This window comes from Anolis carolinensis, chromosome 2 (genome assembly GCF_035594765.1).
Source record: "Anolis carolinensis isolate JA03-04 chromosome 2, rAnoCar3.1.pri, whole genome shotgun sequence".
NCBI classification, from domain to species: domain Eukaryota; kingdom Metazoa; phylum Chordata; class Lepidosauria; order Squamata; family Dactyloidae; genus Anolis; species Anolis carolinensis.
The window spans coordinates 7,087,696-7,112,750 of NC_085842.1; the positions used below are offsets into that span (position 1 = coordinate 7,087,696).

The following is a 25,055-nucleotide window of genomic DNA, read 5'->3' on the forward strand; positions in this document are numbered from 1 at the left end:
TGTTTGAAAGTATTGCAAATCCCATAATCTTTGGTCCATTCTCCCCCAAAGTGGTGCAGCATATAAAGTGTGTCATTGGGGATATGTGTGCCAGGTTTGATCCAATTCTGTCATTCCTGGTAGTCACAGTAGTCTCAGGAAGTGAGTGAAGGTACTCCAAATCCCATCATCCATGGTCCATTCCCCCCCAATCTGCACCAGGACATATAAAGGGGGTCATGGGGGTTCTGTGTGCCAGGTTTGGTCCAGTTCCGTCATTGGTGGGCATTGCAGTAGTCTGTGGGAGTCGAAGTGTTTCAAAATACTGCAAATCCCATCAGCCATGGTCTATCCTCCCCCAAACGGCACCAGGCTGTAAAGTGCATCATGGGAGTTAAGTGTGTAAAGTTTGGGCCATGTCCATCATTCTTGACGGTCACAGTGACCTGTGGAAGTAGCGGCCAATCAGAAAGCTGCCACATACATACAAACATTCACTTTTATTACAGTAGAGTCTCACTAATCCAAGCCTCACTTATCCAAGCCTCTGGATAATCCAAGCCATTTTTGTAGTCAATGTTTTCAATATATCGTGATATTTTGGTGCTAAATTCATAAATACAGTAATTACAACATAACATTACTGCGTATTGAACTACTTTTTCTGTCAAATTTGTTGTAAAACATGATGTTTTGGTGCTTAATTTGTAAAATCATAACCTAATTTGATGTTTAATAGGCTTTTCCTTAATCCCTCCTTATTATCCAAGATATTCGCTTATCCAAGCTTCTGCCGGCCCGTTTAGCTTGGATAAGTGAGACTCTACTGTATATAGAAGATAGATAGATAGATAGATAGATAGATAGATAGATAGATAGAGACTTATTATTTTTATACCCTATTTTTTTATTCTGTGCATGCATGGTAAGTAATTGGGGGGTTTCTGTTAATTGGACTTTGTTTCTCTAGGTTTTTTAATTGAAAGACATAGATTGGATGACTATGTCTTTCTTGGCCAAATTTGGTGCGATTTGGTTCAGTGGTTTTGTTGTTTACTCCATGGGAAAAATGCACATTACTTTTTTATATATATAGATAATAATAATAGTAATCTATATATATAAAAGAGTGATGGCATCAGGGCAGCGGACAAAACAACAAAACTACAGGCCCCCCAACCTCAAAATTTGACAACACAACCCATCATTCACGGCTCTAGGTTGATACAACAAAAACAAAAGAAAAATAAAGTCCTAATTAGAGGGAGAGGAATAATTGTTTTTATCCAATTGCTGCCAGTCTGAAGGCTAAGCTCCGCCCACTTGGTCTCCTAGCAACGTACTCAGCCTAGGGGACAGGCACAGTTAGGCCTCACTTAGGCCTCTTCCACAGATTATCAGATTTTAACTGGATTATAAGGCCCTTCCACACAGCTATATAACCCATTTAGAATCTTATATTATCTGCTTTGAACTGGATTATCTTGACTCCACACTGCCATATAATCCACTTCAGTGTGCATACTAAACATAAAGACAACCATACAACAGACATTCAATACCACCACTACCTCAACAATTTCTCACCAACACCACCAGACAACGCCACAGCAACGCGTGGCCGGGCACAGCTAGTAATAATAATAATAAGAGGTTTCCATTTGTTCCCAATTAAGCCATGCTTGCAAGGGAATTAGCCTGTAATGGCATTTGTAGTAGGATATCAATCTCTATTCTGCAGTTATCCAGCTTGATTCATGGAGACAGGCCCTTCTGTGAAGCAAGGGTGAGTTGGGAGATTCAATAGCATTGCAGAAAGAACCCAAAGGGTTAACTTCCCCGGGGAAAGGGGCGTGGCTTCGAGGGGAAGCCACGCCCACCGTGCAGGAACCAGGAAGAGAAGCTGCAAAAACAGCAAAGGAGCAGCAAGCTTGGGGAAAGGAAGAGGCATCGGTTCTTTCTGCGGTGAGTTGCATTTATATAAATACCCATTTATAGTAGGTCAGTCTCATTGACATGAATCAACCCAAGGTGGGATTTGTGGTTCCATGGAGACTGGATGCCAATTCCAAGCCCAGCATTGCTAAACATGAGGCCAGATTGGGTCTGGGTGCATTCCCAGGCATCCCGATTTTCTGGACCCATCGCAGTCTGGCTTCAGACCTGGGCACAGTACTGAGATGGCTTTGGTGGCCTTGGTGGATGACCTCCGCAGGGAGCTGGACAGGGGGAGTGTGACCCTGCTGGACATCTTGGACATCTCAGCGGCTTTCGATACCATCGACCATGGTATCCTTCTGGGACGGCTCTCCGGGATGGGCCTTGGGGGCATGGCTCTGTCGTGGCTTCAGTCCTTCCTGGAGGGCCGTTCCCAGTTGGTGAAGCTGGGGGACACCTGCTCGGACCCCTGGCCTTTGACCTGTGGGGTCCCGCAAGGTTCCATTCTGTCCCCCATGCTTTTTAACACCTACATGAAACCGCTGGGTGAGGTCATCCGGAGTTTTGGAGTTCGGTGCCATCTCTACGCAGATGACACTCAACTCTACTACTCCTTTCCACCGAACTCCAAGGAAGCCCCCCAGATACTGAACCAGTGCTTGGCAGCTGTGATGGGCTGGATGAGGGCGAATAAGCTGAAGCTTAATCCCGACAAGACAGAGGTCCTCCAGGTCAGTCGTATGTCCGATCGGGGTATTGGGTGGCCACCTGTGCTTGACGGGGTCGCACTCCCCCTGAAGGCGCAGGTCCATTGCAGTTTGGGGGTCCTCCTGGACTCAGCACTGACGCTTGATGCTCAGGTGTCGGCCGTGGCCGGGAGGGCCTTTGCACAATTAAAACTTGTGCGCCAACTGCGACCTTACCTCGTGAAGTCTGATCTGGCCACGGTGGTCCATGCCTTGGTTACCTCTAGACTGGACTATTGCAATGCACTCTACGTGGGGCTGCCCTTGAAGACGGCCCGGAAACTCCAACTAGTTCAACGTTCGGCAGCCTTGCTTCTAACTGGAGCTAATTATAGGGAGCGGTCAACCCTCCTGCTTAAGGAGCTCCACTGGCTGCCGTTCACCTTCCGGACCCAATTCAAGGTGCACGTGATCACCTACAAAGCCCTGAACGGTTTGGGACCCTCCTACCTTAGTGATCGCCTCTCCCCCTACGAACCTGCACGATCTCTTCGTTCGTCGGGGGAGGCCCTCCTCTCGCTCCCACCTCCGTCACAAGCACGGTTGGTGGGGACGAGAGAGAGGGCCTTCTCCGTGGTGGCCCCCCGGCTCTGGAACTCGCTCCCCAGGGAAATCAGGCAAGCCCCCACCCTGGTAGCATTCAGAAAGAGCTTGAAAACCTGGCTCTTTACTCAAGCCTTTAGATAAAGATTGCTAATCCAGAAGCAATCTGATTCTGTGACCATTCTTGTACCGGTTTGCACTTTTTACCTTTGTCAACTCGATATAGACACAGGGTCTATTCCCATCCCAATTTGCACTTCCCAGAATTTGCAGCACTTTATCAGTCACCTCGTGTTTACAATATTTATATGGTGCACCTTACCCAGTCTACTTTTATAATCTCTCAGTTTTAATCCATGTTTTTATTAGTTCTTGTTTTTTATTGGCTAATGTTTAAATTTTTTTTATTGTGCAAGTTGTTGTCTATTGCTGTGTTTTATACTGCTACTGTTTTTATTCGGGCTTGGCCCCATGTAAGCCGCCCTGAGTCCCCTCCGGGGAGATAGAGGCGGGGTATAAAAATAAAGTTATTATTATTATTATTATTATTATTATTATTATTATTATTATTGCACAAATGAGACACATCTGATTCCTCCTTGCAAAAAATTCCATTATTCTCATACCTTTGCTATAGAAGGTCTATATCATTTATTTATTGCTAGTATGAGTTTATGGGGTTGCATAGAGATATGAAAATGCTTGAAATTTAGCATAGACTGGCTGCTAAGGGAAGTGAGGCAGAAAGCAAGGGGAAGTTATGGTGAGTGAAGTGGTTCATTAACTTCACTGTTAATCAGCTATCAGGGAAATCACAGAAAGTCCCTTCCTCCTTCGGGAAAGTATTAATGGTTTACAGATCGGCTTAATTAATTGTGGCACAGCGTGTTAAAGTGCTGAGCTGCTGAATTTGTGGACTGAAAGGTCACAGGTTTGAATCCGGGGAGCGGAGTGAGCTCCCACTGTCAGCCCCAGCTTCTGCCAACTTAGCAGTTTGGAAACATGCAAATGTGAGTAGATCAATAGGTACTGCTCCAGCAGGAAGGTAATGGCACTCCATGCAGTTATGACCTTGGAGGTGTCTATGGACAACGCCGGCTCTTCGGCTTAGAAATTGAGATAAGCACCAACCCGCCCATGCAGTCATACCGGCCACATGATCTTGGAAGTGACTACGGACAACGCCGGCTCTTCAGCTTAGAAATGGAGATGAGCACCAACCCCTAGAGTCGGACATGACTAGACTTAATGTCAGGGGAAAACCTTTACCTTTTCAAATTTTGACTATTTATTATATTCCACTTTATCTCTCCTGCAGGAGACTCAAAGCAGCTTAACATAAAAGCATACAATTTAAAATATAGATAAATGTAAAGGTTTTCCCCTGATATCAAGTCTGGTCGTGTCCAACTCATTAGTGTCTCCCATCCAAGTACTAACCAGGGCTGCCCCTGCTTAACTTCCAAATTCGGAAAGAATTTTGTACTTTTAGGATAGTAAGGTAAAGGAAAAGGTCTTACCCTGACGTTAAGTCCAGTCGTGTCTAACTCTGGGGGCTGGTGCTCATCCCCATTTCTAAGCTGAAGAGCCGGCATTGTCCTTAGACACGTCCCAGGTCATGTGACCGGCATGACTGCATGGAACGCCATTACCTTCCCGCCGGAGCGGTACCTATTGATCTACTCACATTTGCATGTTTTTGAACTGCTAGTTGGGCAGAAGCTGGGGCTAACAGCGGGAGCTCACCCCACTCACTGGATGCGAACCGCCGACCAAATAAACCAATATGCAAATATTAAAACAGGATTAAATGTAAACAGTATTTTAAAAATTCCTAGAAACGATTAAAACATACAGTAGAGTCTCACTTATCCAACACTCGCTTATCCAACTTTCTGGATTATCCAAGCCATTTTTGTAGTCAATGTTTTCAATGCATCGTGATATTTTGGTGCTAAATTCGTAAATACAGTAATTACTGCATGGCATTACTGCGTATTGAACTACTTTTTCTGTCAAATGTGTTGTCTAACATGATGTTTTGATGCTTAATTTGTAAAATCATAACCTAATTTGATGTTTAATAGGCTTCTCCTTAATCCCTCCTTATTATCCAACATATTCGCTTATCCAACGTTCTGCCGGCCCGTTTGTGTTGGATAAGTGAGACTCTACTGTATTCGAAAGTTAAAAACAATGGACTTTTAAATATGTTTTAACTACAAATTTTTAAAATACTGTTTATATTTAATCCTGTTTTAATACTTGCATATTGTTAAAAACCATTCCCCCCTTCCCTTTCATATATTCTTAAAAAAAGTTTGGATTAAAACCGGCTTTAACCTAAATAGTTTGTTGTATAACCTTTTCATGGGAATATTAGCCATGTTTCATTCAGTATCTCAGGCCCCTTCTATGCTGCTCTATATCCCAAGATCTTATCCCAGATTATCTGCTTATCCCGGATTATATGGCAGTGGAGACTCATATAATCCAGTTCAAAGCAGATAACCTGGGATCATTTCCTGGGATATAAGGATAATGTAGAAGGGGCTATATCCACACAGTCGCATAACCCAGAATGTCAGGCCAGAAAATCCTGCAATATCTGTTTTGAACTGGGTTATCTGAGTCCACACTGCCACATATTCCAGTTCAGCTGTGTGCAAGAGGCCTCAGTCTCAGTTTTGCAATCTCTAAAGGAGAAGAGCGATTCTACATTTCACAAGGGAAGGGCCACAGTGTGGTGATACTTTTAAGAAGCCACTCATGCTAGCTTTTTGGAAGTTCGGTTTTCTTTGAGGCTAATACCATTTAAAAAGCAAATAGAGGAAGAAAGTGATACTGTTGCACTCAAGATATGTACATTTTGACTTGAGATATTGTTGAGCAAGGATCTGTAAACATTAACTTAAGCCATCCCCTTCCACACTCAAGATTTACTTACCGTATATCAGGGGTCCTCAAACTTTTTAAGCCGAGGGCCGGTCCACAATCTTTCAGACTCTTGAGGGGCCGGATTATCATTTGAAAAAAAAAATACAAACAAAATCCGATGCACACTGCATATGTCTTATTTGTAGTGCAAAAACAACAAGAACAACAACAATGAAAGAACAATACAATATTTAAAAATAAAAACAATTTTAACCAACATACATTTATCAGGATTTCAATGGGAAGTGTGGTCCTGCTTCTGGCCAATGAGATAGTCAAGTTAATTAGGGTTGTTGTTGTTGTTGTTGTTGTTGTTGTTGTTGTTGTGTGCCTTCAAGTCATTTCAGACTTTGGGTGAGCCTAAGTCTAAAATTTATTTATTTATTTATTATTTACTGCATTTATTTACTACATTTGTATCACACCCTTCTCACCCCAAAGGGGACTCAGAGTGGCTTACAAATTATATGTGCATACAATATATTATATTATTAGCATAGCACAATATTAGCATTATATATTACTATATTGAACTATACCACTATACTGTAATATCATTAGTAATATTATATGTAATATAGAATATATAATTAATATTATTATATGGTATTATTAGTGTTATATTGTATTACATTATAATATTATTATCAATATTATATGTATATACAATATATCTATATATATAAAAGAGTGATGGCATCACGGCGACCCACAAAACAACAAAACTACAGGCCCCCCAACCTCGAAATTTGACGACACAACCCATCATCCACGCCTCTAGGTTGATACAACAAAAAGAAAAGAAAAATAAAGTCCTAATTAGAAAGAGAGGAATAATTGCTTTTATCCAATTGCTGCCAGTTAGAAGGCTAAGCTCCTCCAACTTGGTCTCCTAGCAACCCAATAAAAAATAATAAAAAACACTAAAAAGTAATACAATAAAATACTATAATAACAGAAAATAACTCAAAATAATACAAGAAAATAATAAAATATAATAAATAAAAACATAACTTACAATAAAATTAATAAAAAATTGCAAATGTCAAATAAAAATTACACAACAATTTTTAGCCAATACCACCACCACTTTGCCACAGCAACGCTTGGCCAGGCACAGCTAGTTATATTATAAAACTGAGGGCGGGGGCCAGGTAAATGACCTCGGAGGGCTGCATCCGGCCCCTGGGCCTTAGTTTGGGGACCCCAGCCATATATACTCGAGTATAAGCCAAGGCACCTAATTTTACCCCCAAAAAACCTGGGAAAAAATTGACTCCAGTATAAGCTGAGAGTGGTAAATTTCAGAAACAAAAATAGAGACCAATGAAATTACATGAATTGAGGCATCAGTAGGTTAAATGTTTTTGAATATTTACATAAAGCTCAAATTTAAGATAAGACTGTCCAGCTCTGATCAAACCATGATTCTCATCTTCTTCAATGTCAATATGCTTATGTATCCTTTTAATAACAATAGAGTAAAATAATACATGTAATAATAATAAATAAAGGAAAATAATACATGTAATAATAAATAGAGTAAAATAATAAATGTAATAATAATAATAAGATCAGAGTGAAATAATAAATGTATTAATAATAATAATAAAAATAGAGTAATATAAATATAATACAGTAGAGTCTCGCTTATCCAACGTAAACGGGCCGGCAGAATTTTGGATAAGCGAATATGTTGGATAATAAGGAGAGATTAAGGAAAAGCCTATTAAACATTAAATTAGGTTATTATTTTACAAATTAAGCACCAAAACGTTATGTTATACAACAAATTTGACAGAAAACGTAGTTCAATACACAGTAATGCTATGTAGTAATTAATGTATTTACGAGTTTAGCACCAAAATATAATGATGTATTGAAAACATTGACTACAAAAATGCGTTGGATAATCCAGAACGCTGGATAAGTGAGACTCTACTGTAGATACCAATAAAATTACATTAAATGAGACATTCGTAGGTTAAATGTTTTTGAATATTTACATAAAGCTCAAATTTAAGATAAGACTGTCCAACTTTGATCAAATCATGATTCTCATCTTCTTCAATGTCAATGTGCTTATGTATCCTTTTAATAACAATAGAGTAAAATAATACATGTAATAATAAATAGAGTAAAATAATAAATGTAATAATAATAAGATCAGAGTGAAATAATAAATGTATTAATAATAATAATAAAAATAGAGTAAAATAAATGTAATAGTAGCAACAATAACAGAGAAAAATAATAAATGTAATAATAATAATAAAATAGAGTAAAATAAATGTAATAGTAGCAACAATAATAGAGAAAAATAATAAATGTAATAATACCAATAATAATAGAGAAAAATAATAAATGTACCATATATTCTCAAGTATAAGCTGACCCAAATATAAGCCAACCAAGACCCTCACCCGAGTATAAGCCGAGGGGGGCCTTTTCAGTCTTAAAAAAAGGGCTGAAAAACTAGGCTGATACTCATGTATATACAGTACTTAAGCAATCCCTCATTGTCCAAATATGATGGCCCTCCAAGTGCAGTGCCTTGGTGGTGCATGCGTAGGTAACTTTAGACCCCTATTCTTGAAACGCATGTTCTTCCAGAGTGAGGACATCGATTTCCAGTTGTAAGGCGGTCCCTGTCATGGCTTGACATGTCTTCTTCCACTTGGCATGTTTACCATTTTCTCCCTCCATTCATGCCTCTTCGAATTCCACAGCACTGCTCGTCACAGCTGACCTCCAGTTAGAGCACTCAAGGACCAGGGTTTCCCATTTCTATCTTGGTGTCTATACCAGGTTTTGAAGGTTAGCTTTAAGCCGATCTTTCAATCTCTTTTCCTGCCCACCAACATTACGTTTTCCCTTCTTGAGTTGAGAGTATAGTAACTGCTTTGGGCGATGGTGATTGGGCATTCGGACAACGTGGCATTCAGTCCAGCAGAGTAGATGGCGTAAGAGCATCACTTCAGTAGAGCAGGGTTGGGAGGACAAGAGGTTTATAAACAAACACCTTGGTATTCCTATGGATGTCCTGATCCTCAAACACTTTCTGTTTCATTTGGAGAAATGCTGCACTCGCAGAGCTCAGGCGGTGTTGTATTTCAGTGTTGATGTTGACTTTTGTGAAGAGGTGGCTGCGTGTGATGTTTGTAGACAGCCCATGTTTCCCAGGCTTATAACAGGGTTGGGAGGACAATGATTTTATAAACAAGCACCTTGGTATCCCTACGGATGTCCCGATCCTCAAACACTTTCTTTTTCATTCGGAAGAATGCTGCACTTGCAGAGCTCAGGCAGTGTTGTATTTCAGTGTTTATATTGACTTTTGTGGAGAGGTGGCTGCCAAGGGGGTGGAAATGGTCAACATTTTCTTTTTTTTCTTTTTTTTTTAAAAAAATATAATCTTTATTAAAGCTTTTTCCAATATACACATTAAAATAAAAAGAAAAAAAGAAAAAATAAATGAAAAGAAAAAGAGAAAAGAAAAAATAGAAGAGAGAGACAAGAAAGAAAGAAAAAAGGGGAAAAAAGATAAAATAGGATGAGGTATGGGAATAGAGGGGATGTGGCAGGGAGTGGGGGGGGGGGGGGGAGGTCCAGGTAGAAAAGGTTTAAAACACAATTTTTTTAAAAAAGAGATATTTGTGTAGTTTTGACTTCCGGGCATCTTCTTGGAGGTTTTCCTCCTTTTCTTTCTTTCTTCCATTTTTCTCTCTTTCTCTTTCTACTTGTCTTCTTTCTCTTTTTCCTGTTCCGGTGATAATTTCCCTTCTCTCTCTCTACTTTTTGTTGTTTATTCTGTTACCTTGTATGAACCTATCTCTATATGTTATTATTATTATCATATTTATTTAATTATTTACTGTTTTTCCAGTCTTTATTATTGTTATTATTCTTATTTATTTTATCTTTATCTTCTATTTTCCTTCTAAATATTTTGTTACATTGTCCCAATCTGTTTCCTTTATTGGTTTTCCCTTACTTTTTGCGAGTAGGAAAGTGAGCCTATCCATATTTTTAATTTCTTGAATTTTTTTCAGCCAGTCTTCTTTCTTTGGGATTTTTTTTCCCATACCTTCGCATAGCAGATTCTTGCTGCTGTTGTTAATAAGAACACAGAAGTTTATCTTTTTTCTTTTCTAATTTTTGTTCATGTATACCTAATAGCCATAGTTCTGGTTTCATTGGTAGTCAACATTTTCTAACGTGATACCATTAAGTGGTATTTGTGGCATTGCAGAATGATTGTCTGGTGACTGCTGGAAGAGCACTTTGGTTTTCTCAATGTTCAACAAGAGGCTGAGCTTCTCGTATGCTTCTGCAAAGGTGTTTGGAGTGGTTTATAGGCCTTCTTCTGAATTCGCACAGACTACATTATCATCAGCATATTGGAGTTCTACAACAGATGTTGTTGTGACCTTGGTTTTGGCTTTCGGACTGTTGAGGTTAAATAGCTTGCCATCTGTCCAATAGATAATTTCCACTCCGATGGGAAGCTTCCCATCAACGAGATGAAGTATCATAGCGATATGTACATTTTTGCTTGAGATGTTGTTGAGCAAGAAACTTAAGTCACCCCCCTCCACACACACACACACACACACACACACACACACACACACACAGGTTATGACCTGATGAGGCACAAAGACAATAAAAATAAAAGTAATCAAGTTTTTAATCTTCATTAGAAGTTACAGAATACACACAACTGTGCCTGCTTTGGACGACTTACTTTACTTTCTCTGATTTGGTCTCCCCTTTGTCTTGCATAGCCTTTGCTTCGTGACATATTCGGAATGAGAAGGAGACCAGAATGAGGATGGAGGAGCCAAACCAGACCAGCCCTGAAGGGGGAAGAAACCCCTGCAAAATGTGGGGCAAGAGAAGGGTTGGGGTCCCAGGCAAAATGGGTCAGGAAGCTTTGGAGGAGAAGGAGCTCAGCGTAGACCTTCAATGCCAACGCTTCCGGCGCTTCTGTTTCCAGAAGACCTTGGGGCCCCGAGAGGTTTGCAGCCGCCTCCACTCTCTCTGCCGCCTGTGGCTGAAGCCTGAGGAACATACCAAGGCGGAGATGCTGGACCTGGTGCTCCTGGATCAGTTCCTGGCCGTCCTTCCTGCGGAGATGGAGCGCTGGGTGAGGGAATGTGGGGCAGAGACCAGTTCCCAGGCCGTGGCTTTGGCTGAAGGATTCCTCCTGAGTCGGGAACAAGAGGAGAAGGCGCTGCAGGAAGAGCGGCAGGAGAGAGAGGTCCTTCAGACCTGGGAAATCCCATTGGAGACCAGCAAGCCGTTCTCTTCCGGGTGGATCAACCTGGGAAGACATAATAACTTGTCTCTTTCTGATGTGGGAGAAATGGCGTCTGTCCAACACGATCAGGTAAAAGAACAGAAGTAGGATTGAATTCTGGGGATAATTGTTATGAATAACTTTTCAATAACTTTGAAAGCATAGGTTATTTTTATTGCAATTTCAGTCTGAGAGGTATAGCAGAACTTTTACAGAACAACAAATAATGACTTAGGCATACATGGTTGGTTGGATTCACAACAACCAACTACACTGGCTAACAAACAGACAAAAGGGGAGTTACATTTTCACTCAGCATTCACACACACGTTCATGCATTCATCTCATGCATCCAAATATTATCGTATCCTTTTCTCCCTCCTAGAAGAAGCACCTGCTTAGGCCAGACCCAGCTTCCACTGCAGCCTGCCAACACATCAACATTTCCAGAACCCCAAAACTCCAAAACTTCAGCCTCCAGTGGCTCAGTGTGTTAAAGTGCTGAGATGCTGAACTTATTTATTTATTTATTTATTTACAGTATTTATATTCCGCCCTTCTTTCTCACCCCGAAGGGGACTCAGGGTGGATCACATTATACACAAATAGGGCAAACATTCAATGCCCATAAACACATCAAACAGAGACAGACAGACGCAGAGGCAATTTAACCTTCTCCTGAGGGGATGTTCGATTCTGGCCACAGGGGGGAGCAGCTGCTTCATCATCCACTCTGACGGCACTTCCTCATTCAAAGTCGTAAATTAGTTAAACTTGCCTCCCCACTTTTATAAGTAGTACCTTATTTCCTATTTGATAGATGCAACTATCTTTCGGGTTGCTAGGTCAGCAACGAGCAGGGGCTATTTTTTTATTTTATTTTATTTAATTGACGAGTGCTCACCCCGCCACGGGCTGGCTTCGAACTCATGACCTCATGGTCAGAGTGATTTATTGCAGCAGGCTGCTCAACAGCCTGCGCCACAGCCCGGCCCAAAAGGTCCCAGGTTCAAATCCGGGGAGCGGAGTGAGCGCCCGCTGTTAGCCCCAGCTCCAGCCAATGTAGCAGTTCGAAAACATGCCAATGTGAGTAGATCAATAGGTACCACTTCGGCGGGAAGGTAACGGCATTCCATGCAGTCATGCCGGCCACATGACCTTGGAGGTGTCTACGGACAACGCCGGCTCTTCGGCTTAGAAATGGAGATGAGCACCAACCCCCAGAGTTGGACACGACTGGACTTAACGTCAGGGGAAACCTTTCCCTTTACCTTTAAAACTTCAAAACTCCCAAATACGTCTACCACATAATAATATTTTCCATGAATTTATTGTCAATGTGAGAGTTGAATTGAGACCCTTACAGCTCTCCGTCTCAATTCTTCCCTCCGTTGGCAATCTAGCATTTGCTTAGACGCACGAACCAACATCCACACATAGCTGTCTGCCGATCCCGCTGGTTCAGAGCTTTTATTGAAGTTATTTACAGCTGTGTACATAAGCGCAGCTAACACACATGTCCAGCAGAATTGATGGCCACCAGCGAAGAAGAAGCTTATCAGTAGAACTTGTCACCTCCCACATTCCATTCCCAGTGACTTATGTCCTGCGATGTAAGCAGAAGCTGCATTAATGTCACTCTAGGCCAGTGATGGCCAACCTATGACACGCGTGTCAGCACTGACACACCTAGCCATTTTTGCTGACACGCTGCCGCATTCAGATTGATTGGATGACTATGTCTTTTGTGGCCAAATTTGATGCGATTTGGTCCAGTGGTTTTGTTGTTTAGTCCATGGGAATTATGCACATTACATTTATATATATATATATATATATATATATATATATATATATATATAAAATTCTATTATTATTGTAATATATTATCATATTATTACTATTATATTATTATTCATTATTCATGACTACATTGAAACTAGAATAGAGAGAAATCAGCATATTTTTCTGATGTTGTCCCAAAGTTGTAAATAAATGATAGACGTCTTCCATCCTGGCTCCAGATGTTGATTCTTCTTGATTGGTGTTGGCCTTGTGTTGACTTCCTTCTTAACAGTTGTAAACATTTCCTTAACTTGATGTAAACATTTCTCTTATCAGTTGCAGTTCTTATCATAGTTTACCAGGCAGGTCAACTATTTCAAGTCTTATTAGCAAATTTTAATTACAGTTCAGCAAGCACGTAATAATAATAGTAATAATAATAGTAATAATAATAATAATTTATTTTTCTATCCCACCACCATCTCCCCAAAGGGACTCGGGGCGGCTAACATGGGTCCGAGCCCAACACAGAAACAAAGTATAACAATTTAAGACACATATCAATAACTAAAAACCATGGTACAACAATCAAGTAAAATAATCGGTTAAAACATAATATACAATAAAACATAAAATGACCAAGCAAAATGAGGTAATGATACAAACATCAACCACTGTGGATAAATAGGAGTTGAGCATAAGAAAATATGCAATTTCAAGGGCTTTTGATAAAGTGCATGGACAAGTGTCAGAGATAGTTAATGGTTTGCAGGCCTTAATATTTTAGAATGGTATCTCCAAAATTACTAGCTAGCTTTCATTCATTCATTCCTTCCATTCATATTTTTGTCACATAATTGTGGAATTGCCCTATTACTTCACCTGTCTGTAGAGTTTCCTAAATAAAGGTCAGGACTTCCATCGGAAAAGCAACATGAAGGGAAAGCAACTTTAATGTCATACCATAAAGCATAAATTTAAAGGAATATGGAATGTAAGCTCATTAGCAGATGGGAGTTCAAGTGTGAGAGTAGCCAAGAATGTTTGATTGACACCTAGTCACTTAAGGAGCTTTTTATTTATTTTGTACCAAAAGCATTGCATAAATTAGCATAAAACTGATAAAAATAGAAGGAACATAAGGAGTTGGGAACTAGGGAAGCGGGGAGATGAGGAGAGATGATCCCAAGCTTAGTTTATCGTGGGAGATGGTGTAAAGACTATGATGTAATGTTCTGATTAAAGAACTAATTGATATTAAGTATCCCCTTGATATTAAGTATAGTTGTGTCTGACTCTGTGGGTGGGTGCTCATCTCCATTTCTAAGCCGAAGAGCATTCAACGCCTCCAATGTCATGTGCATGGAACGACATTACTTTCCCACCAGAGTGGTACCTATTGATCTACTCACATTTGCATGTTTTCGAACGGCTAGATTGGCAGAAGCTGTGGCTAACAGTGGGAGCTCACCCCGCTCTCTGTATTCGAACCACCGACCTTTCGGTTAGCAAGTTCAGAGCTCAGAGGTTTAACTCACTGCACTATCGGAGGACTCACCAATGACAATATTAGCATGCAAATTTGGAAATGCAAAGTCTTTATAACAAGCACGGGCCAACTTTGGCCCTCCAGGTGTTTTGGATTTCAACTCCCACAATTTCTAACAGCCAGTAGGCTGTTAGGAATTGTGGGAGCTGAAGTCCAAAACACCTGGAGGGCCGAAGTTGGCCCATGCCTGCTTTATAAGGTGAAAAGCAGGAATACTACTACTATTACTGCTACTGGAGTAAATATAATTTGTGTAAACATTGCACTCTATTTTAAAGCTACTCCAAAAGTCCCAAGTTCTCTCTTTGAACCCTGAGTTCCCATTTCTGTATGATCCGCTTTGGTATATATTGGATTCTGCTTAGTAGTGGGAAATAAATTATTGATCTCCATGTCCAAATCTTCTTGTTTCAGGTGACTTTTGAGGATGTGTCTGTACATTTCAGTGAGGAGGAGTGGATCCTGCTTGATCCGGATCAACAAGCCCTGCACTGGGAGGTCATGGAGGAGAATTATGAGACGTTGGCCTCTTTCGGTAAGGATCCCTCTGCCTCTTGGTCAGTAGAAAACAGTTTAGGAATTGTTACCTGTTTCTACCGTCTTGTTTCATACGGTCACAAGTTACTAATGTTCAGCACATCTGGTTTCTGACCAGAATGGGAAGAAACAATTCCCATCTAGGTAGTACTTTTGAGAAGCTTGTCTTCACAGGAACATTTACTCAACACTAATTGAAAGGTGTTTTATGGTAAGAGCTTTGAAATAAGCTATAAATTATCCCTATTATTGAAACCTTTTGTTTATAACCCGTGGCCCTCCAGGTGTTTTGGAGCTCTAAGACGCAAACTATACACAAAATACTAATCTTCTCTAACTCAATTAGGGCTTAACAGGAGTAAACAGTGAGAAATCTTGTGGAGGCATAACGCAAATGATATTTTCTGTTTTAACATTTACATATTTGTAGATTTCAAGTTGTACTGAAATTATTTTAATCTAAGCCGCTTGTGGGGAGAAAAAGCAGGGTATAAATAAGCAATAATAATAATAATAATAATAATAATAATAATAATAATAATAATAATAATTACGATCTGCCAGCTGCAAAAGTCCACCCTACTGGGATGTGCGCGCATCATCCGAAAATACATCACACAGTCCTAGACACTTGGGAAGTGTTCGACTTGTGGTTTTGTGATACGAAATCCAGCATATCTATCTTGTTTGCTGTGTCATACACTAATAATAATAATAATAAGAAGAAGAACAACAACAACAACAACAAACTCTACGTCTGTTTTTATGACTAGTTTAATGGGGTGATGGTCACTTTCTGGACGTATGTCCACTATAAAAGTTTTGACTGCTGGCAACAACCCAGGTGAGATTATAAAATAATCTAGAACACTTCCCCCTCTTACTGAGTGATAAGTGTATGACTCCTCTAGATGGCTGCCATTCATGATTAATAAAAAATGTTTATAGGCTAGTAAGAAAAGTTCCAGCCCATTCTTATTAAATTTCACGTCTCTTGAGTTTCTATTAAGTGAGAATTGGTTCTCTAAATATAACCCAAAATGCTGAGCTAGTTCCTCGTTGGATTTACCCATCCTTGCATTAAAATCACCTCCTAAAACAATGTTCGTATTTTCCAAACCAGTGGTCCTATCTCCCAAGGCTGTATCTAAAAACCGCCACACCTCTTTGGCAGAATACGCTGAATTTACTGGAGGCACATAGACATTAATACAAAATAAAACCTGGTTATCCTTGAGGTTTATCTCTACAGCTAAAATATTGTTGTTAGACTGATTAGTCACAATTTGACACTCAGCGTCTAGCTCGACTGAAACAAAAACTGCTAAGCCCCCACAGCAGCGCCCCCACTTATGTCGCCTTGCAACAACAAACTCAGCTTGGATGTTATGACCACTGAAAAATGTTTCACCACTGACAAAATAATTTAGAAAATACAAGGAATTATACGCACACACATACAGTAGAGTCTCACTTATCCAACATTAGCTTATCCAACGTTCTGGATTATCCAACATAGTCTGCCTTTTAGTAGTCAATGTTTTCGTAGTCAAGGTTTCAATACATTGCGATGTTTTGGTGCTAAATTTATAAATACAGTAATTACTACATAGCGTTACCGCGTATTGAACTGGTTTTTCTGTCAAATTTGTGGTAAAACATGATGTTTTGGTGTATCTTCTCTTTTTAATTTCTTTTTTATTGTTTGATTATTATTTTTCAAGGTGGTATGTGGCAGGTGAATGAAAACGGGGAAGAACCATGTAAAGTGTCGGTGAAAACAGAAGAAGAAAGGAGCATGGGAATAGAGGCGGAAGAATATAGTAGGAATCCATGCCCTGCCAACACCAGGGAAGTCCCAGTCCATAAGAAAATAGATGTTTACGAGAATGACCAGCCATCATGCTTCGATGACCATATTGCAAACCATATAGAGAAAGGCCAGACTGAGTGCCATCAACTGGAAGCAAGCTTTGTGTCTATAGCACCTCTTACAAATTATGATAAATCGGATATGTTGGACAAGCCATTTAGGTGCTCGGAGTGTGGAAAGGGCTTTACCCAAAAGAGGAGTCTCGTTGTGCACGAAATGAATCACAGAGGAGAGAAACCTTACACGTGCCTAGAGTGCGGGAAGAGCTTTAGCTGCAAATTCCTCCTCAAAAAGCACCGGAACCGTCACACGGAAGAGAAATCCTACACGTGTCTGGAGTGCGGCAAAGGCTTTACCCAGAAGAGAAGCCTTGTTGTGCATGAAATGAACCACCGGGGAGAGAAGCCGTACAAATGCCTGGTGTGTGGGAAGAGCTTCAGCTGCAAATCGGTGCTCAAAAACCACCGGAATAGCCACATCAAAGAGAAACTACACACCTGTCTGGAGTGCGGGAAGAGTTTCCGCTGGAGAGCGAGCCTCAAGGCGCACCAGAAAAGCCACACCGGGGAGAAGCCGCACGAATGCCTGGAGTGTGGGAAAGGCTTTGCTTTGAAGAAAAATCTCTCCGTGCACGAAATGAACCACAAGGGAGAGAAACCCTATAAATGCCTGGAGTGCGGGAAGAGCTTCATCTACCAATCGATCCTCAAGAGCCACCAGAACAGCCACACGGAAGAGAAATCCTACACGTGCCAGGAGTGTGGGAAGAGCTTCAGCTGGAGATCGACCCTCACGCGGCACGAAAAAACCCACACCAGGGAGAAGCCACATAAATGCACCGAGTGCGGGAGAGGCTTCATTCAGAAGAGGAGCCTCATTGGGCACGAAATGAAACACAGAGGGGAGAAGCCCTACAAATGCCTGCAGTGCGACCGGAGCTTCATCTACAAAGCGAACCTCAAAATCCACTCGAATAGTCACGCGGAGCAGAAATCGTACGCCTGTCTCGAGTGCGGGGAGAACTTCAGTCAGAAAGCGACTCTCAAGAGGCACCGGAAATCCCACACGGAAGAGAAGCCGTGCAAATGCGAGGCCTGCGGGAAATGCTTCCGCCAGAAAGGAGACCTCAAAAGGCACCAGAAAACCCACACGGGAGAGAAGCCCTATAAATGCCAGGAGTGCGGGAAAGGCTTCATGGAAAAGAGGAATCTCCTTGGGCACGAAATGAACCACAGAGGAGAGAAGCCCTATCAATGCCTGGAGTGTGGGAAGAGCTACATCTTCAAATCAGGCCTCAAAACCCACCAAGAGAAGAGTCACGCCAATGCCAAGAGCGTGGGAAGAGATCAGGCATAAGGGTCAGAGACTTTTGGGAAATGGAAATCTCCATAACCTTTTGGATATTTTATAATAGAATCATAGAATCATAGAATAGTAGAGTTGGAAGAGACCTCATGGGCCATCCAGTCCAACCCCCTGCCAAGAAGCAGGAAATCACATTCAAAGCACCCCGGACAGATGGCGATCCAGCCTCTGTTTAAAAGCCTCCAAAGAAGGAGCCTCCACCACAGTCCGGGGGAGAGAGTTCCACTGCCGAACAGCCCTCACTGTGAGGAAGTTCTTCCTAATGTTCAGGTGGAATCTCCTTTCCTGTAGTTTGAAGCCATTGTTCCGTGTCCTAGTCTGCAGGGCAGCAGAAAACAAGCTTGCTCCCTCCTCCCTATGACTTCCCCTCACATATTTGTACATGGCTATCATGTCTCCTCTCAGCCTTCTCTTCTGCAGGCTAAACATGCCAAGCTCTTTAAGCCTCTCCTCATAGGGCTTGTTCTCCAGACCTCTGATCATTTTAGTCGCCCTCCTCTGGACGCTTTCCAGCTTGTCAACATCTCCCTTCAACTGTGGTGCCCAGAATTGGACACAGTATTCCAGGTGTGGTCTGACCAAGGCAGAATAGAGGGGAAGCATGGCTCAGAAAGCTTCAACAGGAAGTCAACACTTTCAATAACAATAGCCTTGCCTCAGCTTCCAAACAGCAGAGCAGCAAGCCTTAATTACAGCTAGCCCACACTCAAGAATCAGCCCAGACTCAGGTTTTAAAGGTAAAGAGTCCAACAGAAACAGGTTTTTAAGGCTATCTAAGAAAAGAGTAGGCAATCAAAGAAAAGAGTGCACACTCTCAGGTTTTTTAATACTAATACTAGCTGTGCCCGGCCATGCGTTGCTGTGGCGAAGTATGGTGGTATGGAAAATAAAGTATTGAGGAATTGGTGGTAGTTAAGGTCAAGGGTAAAGGTTTTACCTTACATTAAGTCCATTATAAATGGGTTATATAGCTGTGTGGAAGGGCCTTGAGTCTACACTGCCATATAATCCAATTAAAATCAGATAATCTGTATTTTATAGACAGTGTGGAAGAGGCCTAAGTGAGGCCTAACTCTGCCTGTCCCCTGGGCTGAGTGGGTTGCTAGGAGACCAAGTGGGTGGAGCTTAGCCTTCTAACTTTCAGCAATTGGATAAAAACAATTTTTCCTCTCCCTCTAATTAGGACTTTATTTTTGTTTTCTTTTTGTTGTATGAACGTAGAGGCATGGATGAGGGGTTGTGCTGCCAAGTTTAGTGTTTCTGGGATGTGTAGTTTTGTTGTTTTTTCCTAGGCCGAAATTTCATTACCCTTTTATATATATATAGATTTGGAAAGGCGTGACCTTGTTAGAAGCCAAAACCTTTTGAAAAATGATGCCATGACCTCTTGGACACATGGCATTCATGCAAGGCAATTAGGGGGGTGCTGTTGCTTCATTCTCTATGACGAAGAGCCATCAGGATTTCCTCCATCCTTGTGATCACCGGCATTTCTGGTCTTTTTCTTTTATGGTGTCGTAAAATACCTCCCCTGCTTAATTAGCAGTACCTAATTTCTCTACTGACTGTTTTCAAACTGCTTAGGTAAACAGTGAGCTGGGCTTGACAGCCGTGTGCCCACCCCGACCATGCTTTGAACAGGCTGCCTTTCAGTTGGTAGATCTTATTACTGCTGGTGATTTACCACCTGTGCTAAAGCCCATCTCTTGAGTCTCTGTTTCTGCGATGAAAGTTTAATGGCTTCTGTACAGCACTCTACTCCTACTAAAGTCTCTAAGCATATACAGTAGAGTCTCGCTTATCCAATGTAAACGGGCCGGCAGAACGTTGGATAAGCGAATATTTATTTATTTATTTATGTATTTTTAACATTTATATCCCGCCCTTCTCACCCGAGGGGACTCAGGGCGGCTTATTTATTTATTTATTTATTTACATCATTTATATTCCGCCCTTCTCACCCCGAAGGGGACTCAGGGCGGATCACAATACACATATTAGCAAACATTCAATGCCTTTTTAACACAGGACACAAAGACAAACAAACATAGCTCCGAGCGGGCCTCGAACTTATGACCTCCTGGTCAGTGACTCATTGCTCTCCCGTCTGCGCCACAGCCCCGGGCAAATTTAAAATTGGCAAAATTTAATGCCCAAAATACAATCATAAAAACAAAACAATAACAGATCTATTAATAACATTGTTAAAACACATTATAAAACCTTAAAAACGTATATATAATTAATTCCATTCGTCCGAGATCCTCATGTTTCATCCTTAAATCAATCCATGTCAACTTTGTCATTTACTCATCAAAAGCTTGGGTTGGATAATAAGGAGGGATTAAGGAAAAGCCTATTAAACATTAAATTAGGTTATGATTTTACAAATGAAGCACCAAAACATCACGTTAGACAACAAATCTGACAGAAAAAGTAGTTCAATATGCATGAATGTCATCTTGTAATTACTGTATTTACAAATTTAGCACCAAAACATCACAATGTATTGAAAACATTGACTACAAAAATGCATTGGATAATCCAGAACATTGGATAAGCGAATGTTGGATAAGTGAGACTCTACTGTATCTGTTTCTGCTGGTGTCTGAAAGCAAAGTTCCTACTGAAGTCTAAAGCAAACAGTTCCTGCTGAAGTCTAAACCGTGCAGTTCGTAAAATGGAGTCTGAGCCCTGAACAATCCCAGATCTGATCGCGTGGTCTGCTGTCTCTCCCACAACAAAGAATTAAGGAAAACTGCATACCAGTACACACATATACAATGTAATATAACTTGAATTATATACAAAACAAATAAGTAGTGGAGGCTTGAAGAAGATTGCTATTTCCAACAGAGGCCATGCCATATACAGTATAATATAACCTGAATTATATACATCACAAATAAGTAGTATAGGAAGAAGATTGCTATTTCCAACAGGCCATGCAGACCAACAGGCAAGAGGACACAATCAAAGCCCTCCTGACATATGGCCAACCAACATCACCACACTCCTAAACAGCATGTTTTACTGTCGAATGGCTCTTACTATCTCTTTTACGTGGAATCTCTTTTCCTGCCGTGTGAATCCACTGCTTTGTGTCCTAGAGAAGCGGAAAACAATATCCTCAATGACATATCGTTCCAAATCTTCCTACCATTTGAATCCATTGCTCTGTGCCGTGCACAATTAAAGCCTTTACAACAGATGGCAAGAGAAGGAGACTCCACTGCTGAACAGCTCTCTTACCATCAGAAAGTTCTTTCTAATGTTTAGAAAGAATAGCTTTTCTTGCAACTTGGAACCATTGTCCCAGTCTCCAGCGGAAAACGTGTTGGCCCTTCCTCAATGTGACATCCTTTCAGATACTTAAACATGGCTCGTACTTTCCTTCTCTGCCTTCTTTTTTCCAATCAAACATACCTGCTCTTCATGGAGTTTGACTTAGTTGCTATTGTCTAGACGCATCCTGGCTTGTGAATATCCTCCTTGAATTGTGGTGCCTACTAGAACTGAACACAAATGTTCCAGGTGAGGTCTCGATTCAGGTCTCGATTCTCTATGACGAAAAGCCATCAGGACTTCCTCCTTTCTTTTGGTCGCCGGCATTTCTGGTCTTTTTTTTATATATATAGTGTCGTAAAATACCTCCCTCACTTAATTAGCGGTACCTAATTACTTGCAACTCTAAGCTGTTTTTGAACTGCTTAGGTAAACAGTGAGCTAGGCTTGACTATCGGGTGCTCACCCCAACCGAGCTCCTCTTGATGCAGCCTAGAATCACATTGACTTTTAAAGCTGCTGCATCCAAATGTTGAGTCACGTTCAGCTTGTGGTCTGCTAAAGACTCCTGGATCACTTTCACATCAGGATCCCTTTCACATGGACTGTATCTGCGCATTTAATTTTTATTGCCTAAGTGTAATGCTGAACATTTTTCCACGTTGAGATTCATTTCGTCCTCAGTAGGCATCCAAATATTCAACTTGGAGAAGAAGATCCAAAGATCCAACATAGATTCAGGTCTTAATAGCTATCAACGTTTGTTGTCAAAGGCTTTGACACCTGGGTTGCTGTGAGTTTTCCGGGCTGTACCGTGTTCCAGAAGCATTCCCTCCTGACGTTTCGCCCACATCTATGGCAGGCATCCCCAGAGGTTGTGAGGTTTGTTGGAAACGAGGCAAGTGGGGTTTATATATCTGTGGAAGGTCCAGGGTGGGAAAAAGAACTGTTTGAGGCAAGTGTGAATGCTGCAATTTTTTTTTCGTGTTAAGAGTGACTTGAGAAACTGCAAGTCGCTTCTGGTGTGAGAGAATTGGCTGTCTGCAAGGATGTTGCCCAGGGGACGCCTGGTTGTTTGATGTTTTTATCATCCTTGTGGGAGGCTTCTCTCATGCCCCCACATGAGGAGCTGGAGCTGATAGAAGGAGCTCATCCACGCTCACCCCGGATTGGATTCGAGCCTGGCAGCCTTCAGGTCAGCAACCCAATCTTCAAGTCACGAGGCTTTAACCCATTGCGCCACCGGGGGCTCCTTAATGTTGCAATTGGCTACCTTGATTAGTATTGGATGACCTTGCAACTTCAAAGCTTGACTGTTTACTGCCTGAGGGAATCCTTTGTTGGGCGGTGTTAGCTGGCCCTGATTGTTTCATGCCTGGAATTCCCCTGTTTTCTGAAAATTGCTCTTTATTTACTGTCCTTATTATGGAGTTTTCTTTAATACTGGTGTCCAGATTGTGTTCATTTTCATGGTTTCCTCCTTACTGTTGAAATGATCCACATGCTTTTTGTGGATTTCATTGGCTTCTCTGTGTAGCCTGACATGATAGTTGTCAGACTGGTCCAGCATTTTGGTGTTCTCCAAAAATATTTTGTGTCCAAACAGGTTCATCAAGTGCTCTGTTCTGGCTGACTTTGGCTGCTTGTAATGTGAGAAGAGGTATATCTTCAAATCAGGCCTCAAAACTCACCAGGAGAAGAGTCATGCAAATGCTGAGAATGTGGGAAGAGATCAGGAATAGGATCAAAGCATTGGAAGAGAGCATTAGGGCCATATAGACCAAAAGGCAGGAGGACACAATCAAAGCCCTCCTGACATGTGACATTCCAATCCACAGATATATAAACCCTACTTGCCTAGTTTCCAACAGACCTCACAACCTCTGAGGATGCCTGCCATAGATGTGGGCGAAACTTCAGGAGAAAGTGCTTCTGGAACACGGCTATACAGCCCAGAAAACTCACAACAACCCAGTTATAATATTCACACATACAGTAGAGTCTCACTTATCCAAGCTAAACGGGCCGGCAGAAGCTTGGATAAGCAAATATCTTTGATAATAAGGAGGGATTAAGGAAAAGCCTATTAAACATCAAATTAGGTTATGGTTTTACAAATTCAGCACCAAAACATCATGTTATACAACAAATTTGACAGAAAAAGTAGTTCAATACGCAGTAATGTTATGTTGTAATTACTGTACTTACGAATTTTGCACCATAATATCACAATGCATTGAAAACATTGACTACAAAAATGGCTTGGATAATCCAGAAGCTTGGATAAGCGAGGCTTGGATAAGTGAGACTCTACTGTATTATAAACATACTCTTTTCTCCAGCATGGAAAGTAATCTAATTCCAGCAAATACAACTTTCTTTTTTAATCAGCTTATTCACAGAAGAGAAGACATTTTAAAGCTGGGATTGCACACTGGATTGCTTGAACAGTCCTGAAACTCTATTGGGGTGTCTGCCTGAAGCCCCTTAATACCCTGAATCTGTTTTTAAAATGTTGTGTGGCAGAAAAACCGACTATCATCCCCTCATGACTTTCATGATTTTCCTCTCTCTGGTATAATTCTTGCTTTGCTTTCCAACTCCTGATTGAATTTTTTTTTATAATAAGAAAAAGTTCTTGATTGCAAACCAATATTTGCACAATGTGGGGGAAAAACCTCTCAGTTGTAGAAAATGCCTTGTTTGCGTGAGTGTGCATTTCAGTTTTGTCTTGCCCTTCTTCTCACAGATTAACATTAAATGAAAATCTCTCTGTATTATAAAAATGTACATTTGTCTGTCTGTTTCTCAAAAGCTCTGACATGGCTTGATGGGTATGGGCTGTGGCGCAGGCTGGAGAGCAGCTGCAATGAATCACTCTGACCAGGAGGTCATGAGTTCGAGGCCCGCTCGCTCGGAGCCTATGTTTGTCTTGTCTTTGTTCTATGTTAAAAGGCATTGAATGTTTGCCTATATGTGTCATGTGATCCGCCCTGAGTCCCCTTCGGGGTGAGAAAGAAGGGCGGAATATAAATGCTGTAAATAAATAAATAAATTTATTTATTTATTTAATACATTTGTATCCCGTCTTTCTCACCTCCCCGGAGGGAGGGACGCAGGGCGGCTTCACAACCGGCAGTCATTAGAAGCCAAAAACAAACACTTATAAAACAATTACTGTATATACTTGAGTATAAGCCTAGTTTTTCAGCCCTT

General features: G+C 41.2%; 1 protein-coding gene across 1 annotated transcript; it reads left to right on the top strand.

Annotated features, from left to right (window-relative positions):
• The first annotated feature begins 1,771 nt into the window (after positions 1-1,771).
• Positions 1,772-24,629, top strand: LOC103278140 (oocyte zinc finger protein XlCOF6). Its single transcript, XM_062972987.1, has 4 exons — positions 1,772-1,944; positions 10,931-11,535; positions 15,194-15,314; positions 17,041-24,629. The coding sequence occupies exons 2-4, from the start codon at positions 10,972-10,974 to the stop codon at positions 18,543-18,545; spliced, it is 2,190 nt and encodes a 729-aa protein (XP_062829057.1). The 5' UTR covers positions 1,772-1,944; positions 10,931-10,971; the 3' UTR covers positions 18,546-24,629.
• The last annotated feature ends 426 nt before the right edge of the window (positions 24,630-25,055 follow it).

Coding starts and splice junctions, on each gene's coding strand:
- LOC103278140 (XM_062972987.1), top strand. CDS start 10,972: ATGAGGATGGAGGAGCCAAACCAGACCAGCCCTGAAGGGGGAAGAAAC. Junction 11,536..15,193: donor CGTCTGTCCAACACGATCAG/GTAAAAGAACAG, acceptor TTCTTGTTTCAG/GTGACTTTTGAGGATGTGTC. Junction 15,315..17,040: donor TGAGACGTTGGCCTCTTTCG/GTAAGGATCCCT, acceptor TTATTTTTCAAG/GTGGTATGTGGCAGGTGAAT.